This window comes from Oenanthe melanoleuca, chromosome 4 (assembly GCF_029582105.1).
Source record: "Oenanthe melanoleuca isolate GR-GAL-2019-014 chromosome 4, OMel1.0, whole genome shotgun sequence".
NCBI lineage: Eukaryota > Metazoa > Chordata > Aves > Passeriformes > Muscicapidae > Oenanthe > Oenanthe melanoleuca.
Window position 1 is genome coordinate 26,409,129 of NC_079337.1, and position 19,964 is coordinate 26,429,092.

At 43.3% G+C, this 19,964-nt stretch overlaps 1 protein-coding gene across 4 annotated transcripts; it reads right to left on the reverse strand.

The window, feature by feature from the left end:
* Nucleotides 1–41: 41 nt before the first annotated feature.
* Nucleotides 42–16,646, reverse strand: REST (RE1 silencing transcription factor). 4 transcript variants are annotated; one of them, XM_056490119.1, is made up of 4 exons: nucleotides 16,529–16,646; nucleotides 14,603–15,513; nucleotides 8,439–8,522; nucleotides 42–5,452 (listed from the first exon to the last, which is right to left on the reverse strand). In XM_056490119.1, exons 1-4 carry the CDS (start codon nucleotides 16,630–16,632, stop codon nucleotides 3,756–3,758), a joined length of 2,796 nt encoding a protein of 931 aa, XP_056346094.1. In that variant the 5' UTR covers nucleotides 16,633–16,646; the 3' UTR covers nucleotides 42–3,755. The 4 variants fall into 4 exon arrangements, with proteins under 4 accessions (XP_056346094.1, XP_056346096.1, XP_056346095.1 ...); XM_056490121.1 differs by having other exon boundaries at nucleotides 16,533–16,629; XM_056490120.1 differs by lacking the exon at nucleotides 16,529–16,646 and adding an exon at nucleotides 16,234–16,325.
* Between the last annotated feature and the right edge of the window lie 3,318 nt (nucleotides 16,647–19,964).

Here is a 19,964-nt window from a genome sequence, read left to right on the forward strand (position 1 = left end):
GCTTCCACAGCCATTAATAAGTGGAAGATAGAAGCACCAGGTTCCTTAATAAAGTTTATTTAATCATAACTATGCTTAGGAAAATACACTTGAAAAGGTTAATATAATGCAATTTAGTTTAACTTTATACTACATTTTGAACAAAAGACTTCTTATACATGATTCAGGTAAAAACAAGAAGTATGATCTGGCTCGTTTTACATCTATTACAAACGCAGAAAAGACTGTCATGCACTACAGTAGAGAGCATGAAAAAAAAATTACCTTTGGTTTAATTCAGAGAATACAAGTATTGCACTGTAAAAGCATCAAACATGGTGCAACTAAACATCATAAACATGTTTCCATGCCAGCTTACAAAATTTTGTTAGCTAGTGTAATTTTAGAAGGGGGAAAATATATGTACACATAAACCAATTTCTTTAGCTATTTGGATTCTGTTAATATCATATGCATGCCACATATCTACACAACTGACATTCAAGAAAACTCTTGAATTTTATTTAATAACTTTCAGCTACATTAAATCTGTTGAAATCAATGACATTACTGTATCTTAACTGGCCTCTCAGCTGTTAAACATTCTTCTTTAAATGACTACAGTTCCAGCCTAGATCATCAAAATCCAGAAACAACAATTGCAATAACATGGATTTTAAGTGCCTAGCTATCCATTTCTTGACCATTTTTTCAGGGCAGTTAGTTTGAGTGAATAGATTCATACAGAAAAAGCCCAAAACATATGACTCAACCAAGGGCTGGCAGTGTAGGGGTATGCCAGCATGCTAATCCTTCCAACCACATACTGGAGGTTGAACACAAATACAGTTATTATTGCCAAAAAATCACAAACATGCTAGCATTGGCAAAAACAACACAAAATAATTTAACAATATTGAAAAAGACAAAAAGAAAAAAAAATAGGCATTGTTTATAGGGAGACACAGCAATGTAAGACCACCATTTATGGTGGGCTATGTGACCCACACTCCCCCTCAAATACTTGTATTAGCAGTGCCTAACATTTGAGATAAATATAATGCATTACATCCTTGACTTTTTATCATAACATAATCCCAAACCTTGCAAAGAATTCCAGCACAGTTCTGCACCAAGATTAGCTAGTTCAGGATGTTATTGATGGGTCTCGGATAGAAAAAATCAACTTTTCTTCTTCTTAATATGTTAATAATTTATTTTCAGTTTCTCGTCTTGTGGTAGAAAACTCCGCCGAAGAGGAGCCAACTGTTGTTGTTCAAAGAGTTCTTGTCAGATCAAGCTTTGAAATCTTGACCACTTCACAGAAATGTGTAGCACAGTATTTCAGAGAAACACCTTTGCTTTTGTCTCACAGAGAGAGCTTTAAAGTCAGTCAACAGCATAATTTTCATTTAAAAAATAACAGGAAAAATTATCAGGCCAGTCCATGAGTTTACTTGAACCTAGCTAAAGTCCTTGAAGTCTCTCGCAAATTGGCAAAGATTCTTCACAATGATAAGAAAGGAGCTTTAAACCTCTCCACAGTACTGAATTCCCAGCATCTGCTCACATCACTCACAAATGGTGGCAACAATTATATATAATGAAATACTATTATGAAGGAAAAAAAAATACATCTAAAACTATTACAACTGGTAGTTTAGGAAAACAATTCAACTAGGTTTGTTTTTTTAATGTTTAACATAAATATAGTTGCAACTTGATTTTGAGTTGACAATGATTGTCGCAGCCAAGGTAAGGATTGAACACTATCTATGCAAACAAAAACTTACTATACATTATACGACTTAATTCTGCCATGAGGGATGCCTTCCCTCTCAAATCTTTGGCCTCCTGTTACCTCTCCCAAAAGCAGAAGCAATGTAGCATTGTTGCTCTCAATTAATTTACAGCAGTGGGTTTGTTTGGAGGGGAAGATGCTGTGGGGACAACATAGTGAAGAATGGGGTTTATCCCAGAGCTTACACAGAGAGAGTTACTTGCAATAAAGTGCTCTGACAAATGCTGTCTGAGCTCTTCAACTCTACTCCCCAAGTAACACCTGCCTCCAAATTTGCTTCTTTGGAGTTGTCCCTAACTGCTCCCACTGGAAAGGCAGCTAATGACAGTCAGAACAGTGTATACATGGGTCCTGGAGGGTTTTGCTTCTTCCCTGCAGCTTTGGGTTTTGTTTACATTTTGCCACTGGTTGGTTAGCAAGCAGCTAGGTATGCTATCTCTCTTGTATTTGTGTGCTAGAAATCAAATCTGTTTAGAATTAAAAACTCCTGGTATGACATGTAGACCTGTGATGACAATCTGGTAACTTACATGTTTCTCTCTGCATGAAAGTAGGATGGTTTTGAATTAATATGGAGGAGAAATTCCTACAGTTTTTTAATGCCAGGTTTGTTGCTTACCAGTTGATTTATCTTTATTTGTTTGTTGGGTTTTTTGTGTATATAAGATGTTAGATTATATCACTGCTACTATTTGATTTTTTTAAAGCTCATGAAGTTTGACTGCTGTCCACCACAAAAATGAAAATGGAAGGGGGGAAAAAAATTCCAGACTTGCAGAATCTGCAGACTGTTTCCACTGAGAGTGATTATTTTCCTGTCTGGTGATCCCAAATTACAAATCAGAATTTATTACTCTGAATGTGTATTCAAAGTATCAGAAGTCACATTTCCATGACAGAATAAATCCTGTAAAAGTGTTTTGGAACTGCATTGGTATTGTTTTGCTCAAGGACTGTACAATTCTAAACCAACTTAAAAACAGATAGCCAATCACACCCCAGGAAAACGAAGAAAAATCTGCAGTAAGGAGCACCACAGAAAACTGCCACAGAAAACTGTCCCACAGTAAGCAACAAGTCTGAATGTTTCCAAATAAAAAAAACTTACCCATACAAAACCAAACATGCATATATAAAGTGTACACATACTGCACAAGCACTATTCCTAGAAGATTAAACTGCATAGGTAAAAATCAAAAACAAGTGCAACATTTTAAGCCCTTAAAGCACAATCAAAAAACAAAAAGCAGAAATTAAAAATAACAAACTTGCTCCCCAACAACAAAGCCAATTAAAATCAGTGATTAAGATATTAATCAAGACAGAGGTTCTCCAATCAAAAGTTGGAAGGACTCTCAAATTTTGGCTCATCATTCATGCTTAGGGGATCTGAAATATATGTTCATAATTGTAATGAGCTTTAAACAGTTATGTTCATCACTAGCCAACTTTGATTTCTTTTACAAAGTGCTCTTTATGTAATAGAATCTATCTTCCTGGTAGAAAAACCATCAAGTAGTTTAACACTTTGAACATCAAGACACATTGAAAAGAAGTAAAAAAAAATGGGAAAGGGGAAAAAGGGAGAGAAAGAGTTGGCTGCTAGAAAAAAAAGCCACTTATGCCAGTGGCTCTATAAACATCCAACTTGTATATTGTTATCTCCAGTCTTGTTCTGAAAACTTATTTTATAAAAGAGCTGCATAAGCTAATAGACTAGAAGCTTACAGTGACTTGATAGAACACAACCTCATACACCCTACCTGCTTTCTCTAATTAAGAGATCCAATAGTTAATAAGTTCACCATGACACATAAAGTTGTCAAAAATATTTTCAACTTAAAAAAAACCTAAACCAAAAAAGAAATCAATGCAGACACTAAAGCAAACCGTGCTTAAAAAAACAAGTCTACAATATTTTTACATAAGCTGTGTAGGATCTTACAAAAGAAGATTCCCCAAACCACAGCTATTTCTACTCCTGCCCTTTTGCTGCCTTCTCAAGATAATACACATTAACTAAGTGCCTGTTGAGGTGCTTGCTGTATTCACTTTCCTTTTTAAATGAGCGGTCACAAAAAATGCACACATAGTTCTCCAGGGCCACCGTGGTGTCCGGAGCTTCTTGTGACATCTTTGGACTTGTTTCCTCTTGTACAGAGCGAGCACCATTTAAGCCCGAGTCGTCGCTTCCTTCTGATATGTTGTCACTGATGTCACTGCCTTCATGGCTGTGGATGCCCTCATCCTCATCCATTTCCTGAGATTCATTCATGGCTGAGTTATCCCGAGATAAGGACAGAGCCACTTTAGGGCTTTGTGTACACCCTTCTGCGGGCACAGGCACTGGCACAGCATCTGCTGCTGACTCTGTTGCTGGCAGGCATGTCTTGGTCAAGTCCATCAGGTTTGACTTAGTCTCAGTTTCTGCCACAGTTTCATCTGGCTCATTCTCAGGTGCCAGATTTGGTACCACATCCATGAGTACATCCAAGCTTTTTTCAGAAGACACTGCATGGGAAGATTCCTGAGAGCAAGTGTCTTCCCCTTTGTCCACCTGTCTCTTCTCCTCTTTTGCACCACCAGTATCTTCACTCTCTCCCGCTGCCGCAGGCATTTCTTGGTCCTCTACCTCACCTTCTGTGTTTGCATCCTGAGCTGGCAGACAAAGCTGCCCTGGACCCTGGATGCAGTTTCCTTTGAGATCAGCGCTCTCCCCGCTTAGAGCATGACCACCATTGTTGCTTAATGCCACTGTGTCAGTGGGACCTTGCCCCTTTTGGTCACTGCCCTCAGTGTCCAGCTTCACATGTCCATCTTCTTCTGTAACAGGATACTCAACTGGCATCTCCTCTTCCTCAAGCTTCTCCTGATCAAGTTTACTGCTCTTTTTACTGTGCTTAATTTTCAGAGCTTTCTTTTTTCTGTTTTTCTTGAGGCAAAAATTTTGCTTTTTAGGCTCTTCCTCTGGTGCAACATCACTTTTTTGAGCTTCCTGGTAGTCTCTAGGTTTAGCTTCCACTTTCTTTTTCTTTTTTGTTACTACTGAGGTATCATTTGCAGGCTCTTGTTTTGAGGAAGTTGCCTCAGTCTCTGCTTTTCTTTTGACCTTCTTTGTTTTACATGTTTTCTCAGTACTTTTCTCAGTTTTAATATCCACCTTCTTGTTTTCTGAAGCCGATTTCCGACTCCTGGTTGTCACCTGGCCTGCAGAAACACTGCTTGCTGACTTCTTTTCCTTTGCTGAATTATCTTTTTTCTCCACCTTCACAATTTTCTCTGTTTTCTTTGCAGCTGAATCTCCTTTTGTTGGTTCTTTCCCCACTTTGTCATTACCGCTCTCAGAAAAGTCAGCTTCACTCTTTTTAGTCCGTAGCTTCACCTTTGAGACATCCATGGTGATGTCAGAACAATCGGGATGCCTGGACTTGATGTGATACTGCAGGTTACATTTTTTAGACGCTGCATAATCACAAACAGGGCAGAGAAACTGGCGCGGGTTGATGTGGAGCTCAACATGCTTTTTGAAATTGCTGCGGTCAGCGGTTTTGTAGTTACAGTGCGGGCAGATCAGAGGCTTTGGCCCGTTGTGCACTTGCCTCGCATGACGAGTCACTTCATGCTGGTTTGAGGCCACGTAGCTGCACTGGTCACATTTGAATGGCTTCTCACCTAAGAAAGAAAGGATGGAAGGGAATGATGGTGATTATCAAGCATGGTTGCAGGGCAATCAGCTCCCACTAATACAGATACAGAAATATGAAACTTGAAAAGGAAAAAAAAAATTATCCATGCACCTTTAAAATGAAGCAAAGTCAACATAAGAAATCCACAAGTCACAAACACATTCACAAGACACTAAGAACAAAATACAAAAAAAAAAAAAAGAGAGAAGGAGTGAGGGCTGGGAGGAAGGGGATCCAAAACCAAACAAGCAGTAACAACGTCACAGGCTCTGGCTAGGTATACATACCGGCAGAGATCTCTCTACAGAAATATTAGCAAATGGAATCCATACCCAACTGGTCCATTGAATGCATTGTAGAAAAATGGAAATTTAACATTTGATGAATAGCAGTTTCACACAAACGTTTCAAAAAAGTCCAACTTTACACAGATTTAGTGTATTTCATGTTTGCATTGAAAAGGAAATGGGGGAAAAGAAGCTAGCAAAAACCTAAGAACATAAAAGGGGTGCCCAGATGATCTTTACTTCTGAAAAAACTCAGTTCACTATTTTGGTGCCTCAAACAAATAATGCTCTGGCTGCAGGCTACTCCTGGCAAACCAACCAAGTGCAGTCCACAGCCATCATGTTACTATTAAAATCTGCATTCGCATTAGTGTAATCACTCCTGTAGAAGTGTTCCAGAAATATTCTTCTTAGTGCATGCCACTGCAGCAGAAATAGCTTTCCCCCTTATACATCAAAGCAAACAGGAAAAACACGTCTAATGCAACAACTCAAGGAGCACCTGCACATGTGCTAATTTAGGTGAGGATTTTGGGATTCTCCTGAGCTCTGAATCAGCATCTCAAAACTGATCTCCAGAACTAATGCATGCTACTTCTTAAGTATGTTGAAAATCCACTCCAGTCCCTTCTGCTCATGATACAATAGTGCTTCTCACACCCCAGCAAGCCACAGCCCATACTCAAACATGCTCTGTAGCATGACTCAGGAGAGCAGCCAGCCCGGACTGAAGATGTGGTGCCTGTCTGTCCATTAACCACATGATCTGAAACACCCTTGCAAACTCTAGAAAAGGCTGGCAGGAAGTAGGGGACAATTGTTTAAGAGTCCAGATCATCTCATGTCTGTCTACAGCATCTATTTATTATTTAAAGAAGAGCTACTTTGATTGCCTCCCTTTCCACCTTACTTCCTTCTTTTTTCCTCTCTCTGCCTGGTGACACTTTCTACATGTTTAAGTCTGATGTGTTTATTGCTCATTCTTCCTCCAAGTACAAGCCTTTATCACCTACACTTCAAAGAACAGCTCTGTGGTGCACTGCAGGAGGACAAGAAAAGCCTCTCTTACATACACATGAACAAGCTGTTTTAAGTGCACAGAGTGCTCAGAGGCAGCTGCAACCAGGTAACTCAAAGATAGCATGTGAAGAGTTTGTGTCCATCACCTCCACTATATCCTGGGGTTTTACTGCACAACTGAAAATGATATGTACTGAGATGGCTAAAAAACCAGCTGTGAATTAGGCTCTAAACCACCGTCAGTTGTTGTCTGACATAGGATGAAAGCTACAGCACCCATGGGCCTCAAACAGCCAGCCTGTCAACTGCAGGAGTCCAGAAATTGCCACAGAAAAGCTGCAGCTGCCTGGGCAATCCAACAAAACATACAACAGAATTTAGGAGAGCTATTAATACAAGATCCCCATAGTGAAAGTCATGCCTTCCCTCAGAGACCTTTGAGGCAGGAGCCATAGACAGATCCCACTCCTTATCTCGTTCAGAGTTAATACTTCCTTGCACAGAACAAGGACAGAGCAATATATTCGTGAAATGGTTTCCAGGTCCAGTATTGACCAAACCATTTGTAAATTTGGTGGTTCGTTTGCATACCAGTGGTTCTACTAAATATTATTTTTGTTTTCTGAAAGCAGAATACTGCATTCACAAAATTCTCACACCAAAATACTGACAGGTAATTTTAAAGCTAGCTATTTTTAATGGGCCCAAGCCCCTCTCTACTATAGCTGAAATTGCCTGTCTCCTGGTTTCAATTTAAAGCCTCATCAATTGAAATTGAGACAATTACTGTTCAGGAGACTTCAACTCCTGTTTGCCAGCATTAGGAACTCACCTGGTCAATTCAGATTTTACAAAAAGAATCTAAAGTAGAGCCTCTACCTGAACTCTCTTACGAGAATCATAAAAAGCAACTATGCTTGTGTCTGTGGTGTTACAACTCCCAAAAATGCTGTTAATTCATTCAAAAAGATTCACAAGACCAAAAGAGCAAATGTTTGTAACACCACAGCTCCTGGCCTGTAATGGGAAATAAAGGCTAGTGAAAATTGCTAATTTGGCTTTTAGTGCCACAAGACTGAGTCACTTGTGAACATCCTCTGAGTTCGCTTTTTCTCCTGTGTTTCCTTGCCATAAGCAGAACTAATTTACATCACTGTGTCATTCTAAACAAAAGCTAAGGGTTCCCTCAGAACTCCTGGATGAGACTCAAACTCAAACATCACAGAGGAGATTCTTAGCTACTCAAAATGTTCCCAGCTTCACTGATTTGAATTCAGATATGACAGCAGTGTACAATAACTTGTTCCTATATTGTCACAATGTTGTATTTTTTACAAGATTACTAGGACTACTAGAGCAGCCATATGAATACCAGAATAGATCTTGAAAAGTAAAAGAAAAAATGAATATTCCCATTATCAGTTTTATTCACGACTTAGCATTCCTTAGCAAGACAACCTCGCCCATTAAAAAAGGAGCTGAAGCTCAGGCCGTACTGGCTAAGATGGCATCTCACACAGAACAGGGTAGACTGCTTTAGGTGGAGCTTCCGGAGCCAGGGTCTGGCCCAGATGACCTCCCAAGGTCCCTTCCAACTGCAGCCATGCTGTGATACTGTGACCCACCCCCTTTTCCTCAGTCACGCTGCTGCCACTCCATACCAACCTGAGTGGGTGCGCATGTGCCTGGTTAAATGAGTCTTCTGAGAGCTGGAATAAGGACACATCGCACATTGATAGGGTCGCTCCCCTGCAAAATCAAACAGCAAAGTAGTTATTGAAACACAGCAGATTCCCAAACTTGGTTACTAAGCTACAAAGGGGAGGCTGTCACAGATGCTCACACTGTATTTGAGGGCATGTTATCTCTCAGCAAAGGGACTGTGAGAAGTGTATGCCCGAGCTGAACCACTGCAACGTGTCCTGCCTCATGAATGAGGGTAGTAAAAGGGCAGGATATGACAGAGACACATCCTAATGTCCAGCTGGGGTCAACAGTAACTCAGCCAAAAGATGATGAGGACAGACAACTTTAGGAAGCCCTAAGCCACCAGACCTGACTTCCCTACGGTATTTTGTCCCAACACTCTGAAGATGCACAAAACATCCTGCAAGAAACTAGGTATGTTCTTCCTTTGCTTAACACCTTACCTGAAACCTCCATATTTACTTTGGATTGAAATGGGATACGACTATCCATTCCACATGGACTTGCATTTACCCCAACTCAACTGCAAATAGAGCAGGTCTTTGCTTCCGAAGTTTTACCGGCAGAGTGAAAACAGCCTGCAGCATGGAAAAACATGATACCCTGACCAGTGAAATTATGCTGCTAGCAAAAGCTTAAGTGTAGCATAAACATTTATTTCAAATACTCAAAACCCCATGCCAGAAGAGTTATTGGTTCTGGAAAACTAATGGAAACTAACCTGTCATAAATTATATCTCCACTGAGGACAGTCAGCTTGTAATCGTAGCTAAAAATTGTATCAGTACAATGATACTTGAAAATCTTTTTCAAGTGAAGATAAGCTCCAAACAAAGGCAAACAGTTCTACAATTAACATGTTAGGCAGGTCCAGTTAAGCACCAGGGGTGTTCATCCCAAACTGCTAGTACACTGTCTTCACTACAAACACTTACTAATCTTTGGTAGACACCCACAAGAGAAGAGAGGAGTGAAGCTGAAAAGGGAAAAAGAAGTTACTCAGTCCTAGTATTTATTCAAATCATTCAAATCAGCCAGAATTACACTACAGCATTTTGCTAAATTTGATACATGAGGGATACAACCAAGGTGCTCTTCAAATCACATGGACCTGGACATCAGCAAAAGCCCTGCATACAGGGTCAGTGTTCCCTTTCAGAGGCACAGCTCTATCTGCAGCAGCAAAGATCTGCGTCTGCCAGTGTGTGATGTGAGGTTCCACTGCTGGCCTGTGCCAAAACAGCAGTAGAAGTGGCCTTTGTAATGCAGATTAATTCCATATTTCTTCCTTCTATCAAACATTTAGACTATCATTCTTGATTAGATCAGCAGTTTAAAGGTAAATTCTCCCTAACAACCACAATTCCCCTCCCTTTCCAATTAAAACAAGGTAGGAGATTGGCAAAATACACACAGTAAGATTAAGTCATATACAAGGGAGGGGTAATCCTTTTGTTACAAAGAAATGGTTTTGATTTTAAATGACTCCTTACAATTAAAAAATATGTGGCCAAAGGTCTTGGAATATTCAGTCATATATTCTTCCCATTACCTGAAATTTCATAACTGTAAAGTTACCTACAACATTAGGAATGTGAAACAGACTTTCTTTCATGGTCTTTACATGGGGCACAGCCACAAAACATACTAGATATAAGTATAATGAAAACAACTAATTTAAAATGTGTTATAGCCACTTGAGAATTAAATGCATTGTACAGGCTGTTCTGTAAAACACTATTCCCCAAAGGATTTGTATAGGAATTTTACAAGCTGGTTCATTATATGCAAACAAGCCATCAAAAACCTCTCCAGAAGACACTTACAGAATAAGCCCCCATCTAGCAAAAGCTCAAGCAGGCACTTAACTCTATGCAAATGAACAGGCAGACTGACATGGGCATACAAGTTTAAGGCCATCTTGTTAAGGAAAGTTCCCAGTCTGACCATTCAGGAGCCTCTGGCAGCTACACTCCCACGGCCAGACTGCTGAGACCAAAGCCCTTTCATGGCAGGTGGCTCCAGTGACCAAACAGGTGCCCCACTTGACTCCCTGCACACCCTACTCACACACAGTCAGACCAGGTTTCCTTACTGGCTTGATCCCAGATTTCCTGTAGCAGTCCCAGATATCTTGTTCCATAAAGCCATTTACTCATGGCACAGTAACACAGAAACACCTGGAGTTGGTGCCTCCAAAGAGGACCCAAGAGTGGAATCCCTGCACTTTTATACCCTCACAATCTACCTGCACACAAGTCTCGCTCTTCTTCCCCAGTCTTCTGCTCCTGCTGCTGAGCCTCTCCATGTCCATCTACCCTGCTGGCCTCCCTCATCTTCATCTGCTTTGTTATTCAACAGGTTAGCAGTTCATGGCTCCTGCTGTCTCTCTCAAGTGTCCATTCACTTGGCTGGCACCACCGGTAGAGGGTTGGCAATTCATGGACTCTCTCTGTGCTCTCACCCTGAGCAAAACCTGATCTTGAACTGCAGCTTGCAGACTGAGCTACCTGCACCAAAGGTATTCCTCAGCAATCTCTTGATAAAGCCTTGTTTTGTAATGCCATTAGAAGTCCCATCTGCTTGAAACCAAAATGCTTCTATCAAACTTCCAACACAGTGGAAAACAAGAACCCTCTCACAATCAAAATCTAAAAAATAATAATAAATAAATAAAAGGAAACAACCACAAACCAAACCAAAACCAGTCCAAAACTAGACACAGAACATTGTGACTGACTGAAGCAGATGTCTCAGTCATATAGCCCTTCCGATTATTTTCAAGGAAGTTTTCTAGAAATTTTTTCAAAGCAAAATAGAGAAAAAAGAAGAGAACAATGCTGCAGTGTCTTGCACGTAGTACGGCTCCAGAATCAGCAGGTAAATCAAGTCAAAACTTAATCTAAAATGTCTAAAGAGCACAAACGAGCACAGGTAGATCCATCACTGACACAAAGAGTCCTTTTTGCCCAAGCAGCAGAGGAACAGATTGTCCCGAATACCTCCAGCAAGCCACTCCTGGGCAGCAGACAGGCTCTTCCAGATGTAGCTTTCCCAGGTGACAAGCCTATGACAATCTGTAGGGTCCTTGAAATACCCCTCTGCCCAAGGTCCACCACATTTGTCAGCAGCCTGCTCCACAAGCACTATCACAAGCTGCAAGGTATGTACAGTAAAGGGCAGATTCTGGGACATCTGTTTTTCAACAGGAATCTAAACAACAAATAGGCAATAACCTCTGCCTGCATTCCTGTGGTCCCCAAACATGCAGAGGGATAGGTATTTTTTCCAATCATGCAAGGTACTAGCATGAAGCCCCCTTCTTCCTGCTCTTGGCCATGTGCTCTGGTATTTGCATGTGTCATTAGAAAGGCAACTAAGTTCATTAACCAGCAGAAAAGCAACCTGGGGAAGAGGAAAGGAATATTTTTACTCCTTTACTCCATTTTAGTGAGCTGAATCAACTAGCCCCAGGATACAGGTAGAAAACTGAGACTGCCTTTCTCCAGAAGCAGAACATCTATCCTGTGAAACTCCACTGTACAGTCAGTGTTTCAGAAAATTGTATGGCTCTAACATAACAGAATCAAATTAACTGCAAAGAGGCATTTCCTCCCCTCAAAAAAAAAGTCTGATAAAGTACAAAAAACAGAAGAGAAAGAAAAGTATCTATCCAAAATTATTTAATGTATATCAGGAAGCTAAAGAAATAAACAATTCCAACTTCCTTCTTCAATATTCTGAACCCATAAAATAGGAAGAAAAGCATGGATGGATGTATCCCATTCATTTTTCCCAACAAATATGTTTCTTTAGTTTTAAATGAAAACTACAATCCAAAGCTATTTTAGTATCATTCAAACAGTTTTTACTAAATTCAATACTGTTATGTAAACAGTCTGCAAATACTTTTGACTATAAAATAGCAGTGGGTGTTTTTTCAGGTTTTTTTGGCTGAGGGTCATTGGGAGGATTTTTTGTGCATTCTGGTTTTGTTTGTGTTCTTTAAGGCAATTTATTACACATTAGTATTGGCAGAGACTTTTAGCCTGGTATAAAATATACCTGCCAGCAGCTAATTCTTCTACTCTAGCTTTAACACTCTCCTCCACAAAATCAATGTTACTGGAAACATGGCACATTCCTAAATCATTCTACTAACATATTTGGAAGTTTATTATCAAGAAAGAACTGCCTGAAAGAACTTAACTATGTCGTTACGAAGTGGCAAAGAAACACCTACAAGGGCAGACTAAAACATGCTGAAATCATAATCACTCATTCCAGCTTAATTACAGTAATGAAAAGAACGAGAAACCCTGACTGCATCACTGTCTTCAAAGGAGAAAAAGGGGATCTAGATATATTTGATTTTTCTAAAAGTTTAATACAGTTAATCGGTAAATTGGTCAAATGCAGTGACAACAGAGCACATCCTCAGCAAACATGCTTTCATGGTTAGGTCCTGTAAAACTCAACAAACGCTTTCAGAAATCAGAAAAGGGGACCTAACGTCATCTACAAAAACAAGCAGAGATTAATTCAAAGTTGAGACAAATGTAACAGGAACCAAAGCACTGGCTCAAAACTGGCCATGAGTTCCCCATATGATTAATTTAGTTTTTTTCCTACTATTTTGCCATTTATATCTAGTCTCTTTCCTGTTATCTCCTACAAAACACACCAAGAAAATGAGACCATTTTCCTAATACCTCCCACAATAAACTTTATTTTCTTGTTTAGAAAAAAAATATTTAGACAGGACTGGATTTGAAACTGATGGTATCCTCTGAATAAAAGCACATGGCTATTCTTAGGAGAACAGTATGTCTTAAAGTATAAAAATTCCCAGCAGACCCTCACAGCCCCATCAATGCAGACACTAAAGCGAGCTGACAAACACATACTCCTGCACACTTCAGCTCAAGCTCAAGGCCTGGAGGCCTCTGGAGTGCCCAACCCTTCCAGACAGCTGCAGACAACTGAACTGAAACCTCCAAGCCATTCATGTCACTGCTGTAACAAAACATGACCTTAAAGGAGAAATTCCCCAGTGTTCCCCTCAGCCAGCACAATAAAGGGGAACCAAGTCAGGTGAGCACCCTAGAAGATGGTTAGCAAGTGAGCCCCTCCACAGAAAAGCCCGGACAGGTGGAAATAAAAGCTTCTAAGAAGCAGCAAGGAAGATCTGAACTTTCGCTTCTACAAAAGGGATCAGGAGGCAAAGTAACTGTATCCCATGGCCCAGAGAGGTGAGATGGTTATGATAAGCCTCTGTAGAAAGTAGTTTTGGTTCATCAGAACTCCCTACATGAGAGGGTGATGAGGCTCTCTGATAAAAAGCAAGGTATTTCCTAAGTCACCTGTGGTCCCATCTCACAGGATGGCACAAACACTGCAGTCCTCTGATTCCACTTGGTATATACCAGGGAAAAAAGGGGCCTCACACCATCCCTTCCAATTATAAACCAAGGTTAGAAGTCAGGAAATCAGGTCAGACTCCCTCGAAGGCTTCAGAAGTATGTGCCTACTTCCGAAGTAGGGCAACAGAAGTATGTGTCTACTTCTGGTTGCTGCAGTGATGCAGGCCGTAGAAAAAAATGAAGCTTCTGAGCATTAAAAGGAATTAATTCACTGTTCAACACTTATTCTGACTGCCTGGACGCTGGGGGACTCCTCTGCATGTATATATCAATTCTTTCTTCTCTGTAATTACAGTGCAGTCAAGTTTCAGATCAATCTAAAGGTACCATTTTCAAGACCACCTATGGGATTCAGGCATCTTTTGTCAACCTGCTTGTTTTGGTTTTAGACTACATCAGCTTTTGATGTTGTGACAATTATCACAGGCACACTTTGTCAAGCCCTTTTCAAAAAATTGGCTTAAAATTACTAAACAGGATGCCCTTCATCTCCTCTTGGGCACCTGACATTTCCTCAGTCCTCTAGGACTGTACACTGGAGCTCAAACCAAATTCCACAAGGCTATAACCTGGTAGCACCAAGAGAAGAGAGCACAAAGCTCTATCAGAATAGAACAAACTTTGCAAAAAGACTCTGCTCACTTCACACTTTCTCAGCAGTCTTACTGCACTTCAGTCAAAAAAAGATTAAAAGCTTACCTGTGTGAGTTCGAATATGTTGAATATAATTGTTCTTTCTGTCTGAAAAATAGGAGCACTCTGAGCAGGTATACACTTTCCTGGGAAAATGATTTCTTAGATGTTTTTTCCAGTGATATTCACTGACAGTAGTGTAAGTGCATATGGTACACTTGTAGACTCTCTCATTTTCCCCTGCTTTGTTGTGGTGCTTCAAGTGAGCCAGATAGTGATCGTATCTGTTAGTGTTATAGCCACAGCGATCACAACGGATTGGGCCCTTAGAGAAATCCACCTCCTCTGCAGTGCAGGAATCAGACTCCTTCACCTGTGCTTGCTTTTCTGCATTTTCTTCCACAAAGAATTTCTTAGCACTGTGAACCCTGATATGATGCACAAACTCCTCTTCAGACTCTGCCTCATACTGGCAAGGCTTACAACGAAATGGTTTGCTCTTCAAACTCTTACACTTGTCCTCTGTGCTTTCTGGAGTACTCAGTGCTTCCAATGAGCTATCTTTGTCCACACTGGGAGTCTTAGGAGGGGAACAAGCAGCTGGACCTTGAGTATCCACACTAGGAACCTCAAGGGAGCTTAATTCCACATTCTCAGGTGCGTCACGGTCACTCTCTGCAGCCTGGATATCTTCCATACCCTCTCCATCACTATCTGAGAAGTTGCTGTCCCCCACTGTTGTCAATTCTGCCATTTGTCTCTCTTCTCCAACCAGATAATCACAGCAGTTGCCACTAACTTCTCCCGTCAAGGCCACATTTGCCAACATAATAAGCTGAGGAGCTGCCAGCTCAGCTTTAGAAAGGTCCTGTAAGTCATACATGTCATTGGACAACGCCATGCCAATATTAGAAGTGCCAGGAAAGAGGCTGTTCCCACCAGACTGTCCCAGCACTTGAGTTGCCATGGCAGTAATTCTGTTGGAAGAGAAAAGGAACACCTGTAAGCACCCGAGTGTGGAAGTCTCCTCTGCTGTGTACTGTCAAAGTAGCTCTCCAGGGAACATCAAAAAACTAAAGTTCTTCGCTGAGGTGCTGGGGCAGGTGGAAGCAGAACCCGGAGCTGTGGGGGAGGGGAGTCTCTTCCCTACGTGTAGTGCAATTCCCTCAGTGTGGAGGGCGGTGGGACCCGGTGGGACCCAGGGCCCAGGCGGGGCTCAGGACAGCGACTGTTCCCGGTCCGGGCCCCACGGCTCCCGCCACGCCAGACACCGGGTGAGGCGCAGGGCCCGCCGGTGGGTGCTGCGGCCAGGCTCCGCCGAGTGCCCCTGTCCGGCCGCCGCCGGCCCCAAGGGCCCCGTCAGCCCCAAGGCCGCCAACAAAGGGGGGCGGCCCGGCCCTGCGGCGACCTCCCCGCGGCCCGGCGCACATCCGCCGGGGAAGCCGGGCCGGGCCGTGCCCCCATCACCCTCCCTCCTTCCCTCCCTCCCTGCCTGACAGGCATGCGGCCATTTTCTGCCTGCCCACACAAAGCGCCCTCCCCGCGCCGCCCCCGGCCCGCCCGCTGCAGCCGGCCGGTGGGGACGGCCGGCTCTCTCCTCCCCCCGCGGTGGGCAGGGAAGGGCAGCGGCGCCGGTGCGGGGGCGCGGGGTGGAGGAAGCGCCTCGGTACCGGCAAAGTCACAGCGGCCGCGCCCACCCGATGGCAGTCCACGGGAGGGGAGCGAGCGGCGCCCGGGCCTGCTCCTGGGCCCGGAGCCTGCGGCTGCTCCCGGCCCGTCCCGGCCGGCGACGGCTTCACCTTCCGGCGGCGGCGCGGCCCGGCGAGCGCCCCCGCGGTCGGCGCGGCTCCTTAGCCGTGGTGCTGATCGCCCCGCGGCCGGCCCGCCCGGCCGCCCCCGCCCGCCGGCCGCAGATCAGCCCTGGACAGCGCCTCTCACCCGGCTCCCGGCCCCCCCTCCCCGGCCCCGCCGGGCCCCGCCGCACTCACTCACCCACCGGCGGCGCGGGGCCGCCCGGCCGCGCGGCTGCTGCGGGGCGGGGCGGGGCGGGCGAGAGGCGCTGCTGGCGGCGGCGGCGGGCGGAGGCGCCCCCGCATTCCAGCACACAGCGCGCAGCGGCGGCGCCGCCCCGCCCGCCCCCGGCAGGAGGGGCCGGGCCCAGCGGGGTCACCCGGCAGTGGCGGGGGCACCGGGCGGGAAGCGCGCGTGGAGACAGGGGTACCCGCCCGAGGCGAAGGTTCGTGCCTAGGGGTAGAGCTGGCGGCTGCAGGGTTTGTCCGTGCCCGGCCCCGCTGTCTTGAGCTTCTTTGTCTCTTTCAGGGATGATAACGCTGATCCGACCAGCTTCGAGGCAGTGCCCACGGCATCGCCTTCACGAGGCGAGTCGGGAAGAAGGGCAGCGAAGCCGGTGAAGGGTTTCGAGCCCAGGTCTAGTGAGTAGCAGCTGAGGGAGCTGGATGTTTAGCCTGGTGAAAAGAAGGCTCGGGGTGACCTTGGCACTCTACATGCGCCTGAAAGGAGGTTGTGCCAGATGGGGGTCGGTCTCTTCCTCCAGGCAACTAGTGAGGACAGGAGAGCCTTAAGCTGCACGTGGGGAAGTTTAGGTTAGATATTAATCACAGAAAGCATGGTTAGACACTGAAATGGGCTGCCCCAGGAAGTGGTCATCACCTCTGGGGGTGTTTAAGGGAATGCTGCATGTGGCACTTCTTGCCATGGTCTAGCTAACATGGTGGGGGTTTAGTCAAAGGTTAGATTCAATGGCCCCAGAGGTCTTTTCCAACCTAGAGTGATTCTGTGATTCACCCTGCTTCATCATGACATGGTCTAAGCCACTAAACTATTAAAATTGCTCTCAAAACATAAAATGCCTTATGCAATCATAGGACCCAAAACCTCCATAGTTTGTCGTCATTGTTCCAAAACCAGGGAAAAACCCCAAAAGTTGCTTTTGCTAAGTCCAGCCATGCACTCACTGGCTGCAATGGAGAGCTCAATGACAGCAGTCCTGCTTAGGTGACAATCCCAGTCCTAAACGAGGAACTCAAATTTCTTAGTGGTTCTTTCTTCTCTTGGGCACTCGGGTGGCTCTTTACCATGAACACCTAAAAAATTTCCTTGGCCCTGAAATTCCTCAGGTTGAGCTGATTCATAAATTTCAAAACTTTCAGCTGGAGCCAAGTACCTGTTGAGCTGACATCACTGGCAGGCTGCACAAACCCCTTGCTCTGTGTCATCTGACCAACCTGAAAGTGAGTCCCCACCCCGGGACTGGCAAGGCAGAAACGTCTCTGAAACTGGGGAAAACAAATGGGTTTTTTCCTAGGTACAAAAACAACTGGAGAATGCAAACTACATCAGAAATTGTTGAAGGACTGTAAAGATATTTTGTTAGATATTTAAACTGGGAATCTAAAAAGTATACCTGATCTGTTCCTGTGAGTAATAGTCTTCCTGGCCTGGACAGCATAGATGTGGCGTGTGTGCTGGCCAATCTTGCCACCTAGCCCTAGCTTAGCTATTTCTATTTCCCAAAGGCAAGCTCCTTTCTCCAGCCTCCATATCTGCCTGCCTATCATTTTCATCATCCGGAAGAGAAACTCTGTGATACATGTATGTTGTATTATGAATTTATATATATTTTTATACATAATGTTACGGGTTTATTTGAGAGAGGTTGCCCTAAAACTTTAACTCAAGGTCCCTTGCCTAGGCTCCACATCCTTGCAAACTCCATGAGTCCTTCGTCCCTCTTCACTGCTCTCAAGATACACATAGTTTGGAGCACGGTGCTTGGACCAGAGTCATGCTCTGGTATTAATGCAAGCTACAGCTCTGAGCAGCTATCCTGGTAGAGGAACTTGAGCACATGGTGGGGCAGACTCACACCAAAGCTTTGCCTTTACAAAATACATGGATGCTACCAACTCAGACTACTTGGCTCCAAAAAATCCAACCAAACTTCAGTCCAATTTCTGTAAGTTGTTTTGATATTGACATTGCCTACACCTCTTCCTGCAGCACTTGCCTTATTTGCAGACAGCTCTTTCTTTGCTCAACACTCTCCTTATGCCAGGCAAACACAAAAGATGCATTCCCCAGTGAAAAGCTCCTTTAAGCTCTATGTCAAGTCTGAGCCATTCCCATACCCCCTTAATTCTAGGGCTGTCCTATCAGATTTATAGGTTAAAACCCAAGTTACACCACTCCTAAGCCATGCCAGCAGTCAAGTGAAGTTAGTTCTCCAGTGCTTTCCAAAAAAATCTCACATGTGTACCCCAAGAAGTCTTAGCAGCACACGGAAGTGGCTACACCAATTATTTCGTGGTCAGGATGCTTTCAAGCAGCTTGAATGTAGATAGTCCTGCAGTGAATATGTATCATGAAAGAAATGTTCTACATCAAAGCCTGTAATGTCTGCAAAAAATGCAATCGTAAATAAAAACTTCTGCCAAAACAAGAAACTTGACATTAACAGTCAGATGGATTGTTTCCATCCTGCATCATCTGGAGAGGAGGAAACTGAAACTGTGTTTCTAATAGAAAGCATGCTTCAATATTAGCATCCATCTGTTATAAAAACAAAGGCATTGCATTTAGAATTGTTAAAGCATATTAGATGACTTGAGGTTCCTACAGGAGCTTTGGTTCTTTCCTTTGTGTATAATTTCACAGCTGGATTTGACACAAGTGCCCTTTTAGGTTCGTTGCCTGGAAGCAGGTTTTTTGCACTGTCTGGTTTTCCTCATTTTTTTTTCTCTAGTGACCAGATTGCTTAGGCTTTTCTGAAAGCACCATTATTAATGTTATCTTAATAGTATTTTAATGTTTATCATTTCACCAGTGATCTCTTTCACCTTTCAAAAACCAGTCTGACCAGATTTCTCAACTTTTGTAATCTGCAAGTATGCCAATGTGCCATAACTGTCTATGCTAATGTAGTAAAATGTGTTTATGGCTCCAGTGTTAAAAAAAAAAAAGCTATTAAATGCTTCACTGATAGGAATAGATCCTACAAGCACTTGCTTAACAATACAAACACTATTCAGAGCCTCACACCACATATACACTTTGCAGTATTGTGCTCTGAGAGGAATCTCTTTTGGTGCTAATAGAGAAAAAGCATTGCTATCAGGGTTAAAAAAGGTCTCCAATTGGTTTGTTTTGCCTTGTTCACTATTTATGAGACATGTCATATTTGAAGATCAGAATGTGCCAGAATTTCAGGTTTCATACAGCATCACATACATCTCAGAACTTCTTGCCTTAATCCCTTTGAACAAGCTCTTTCTACAGCTTTCAGTAGACACAGTTCTCATGATGAGAGGAATCTAATACATTATTTTTTTTAAGAGTCATTAAATTTTCTGACTCGTAGCCAGTGTGGCACCTCCTCCCTCCTTCCAGCATGAAGGTTTCCACATCTGTA

Bases quoted from the DNA above. Each gene is read 5' to 3' on its own strand.
- REST (XM_056490119.1), bottom strand. From the start codon at position 16,632: ATGCGGGGGCGCCTCCGCCCGCCGCCGCCGCCAGCAGCGCCTCTCGCC. The intron at 15,514-16,528 runs GTGAGTGAGTGC...CTCTTCCAACAG, and splicing joins CGGCCCCGCGCCGCCGGTGG to AATTACTGCCATGGCAACTC. The intron at 8,523-14,602 runs GTAAGCTTTTAA...TTGATTTTGCAG, and splicing joins ACATATTCGAACTCACACAG to GGGAGCGACCCTATCAATGT.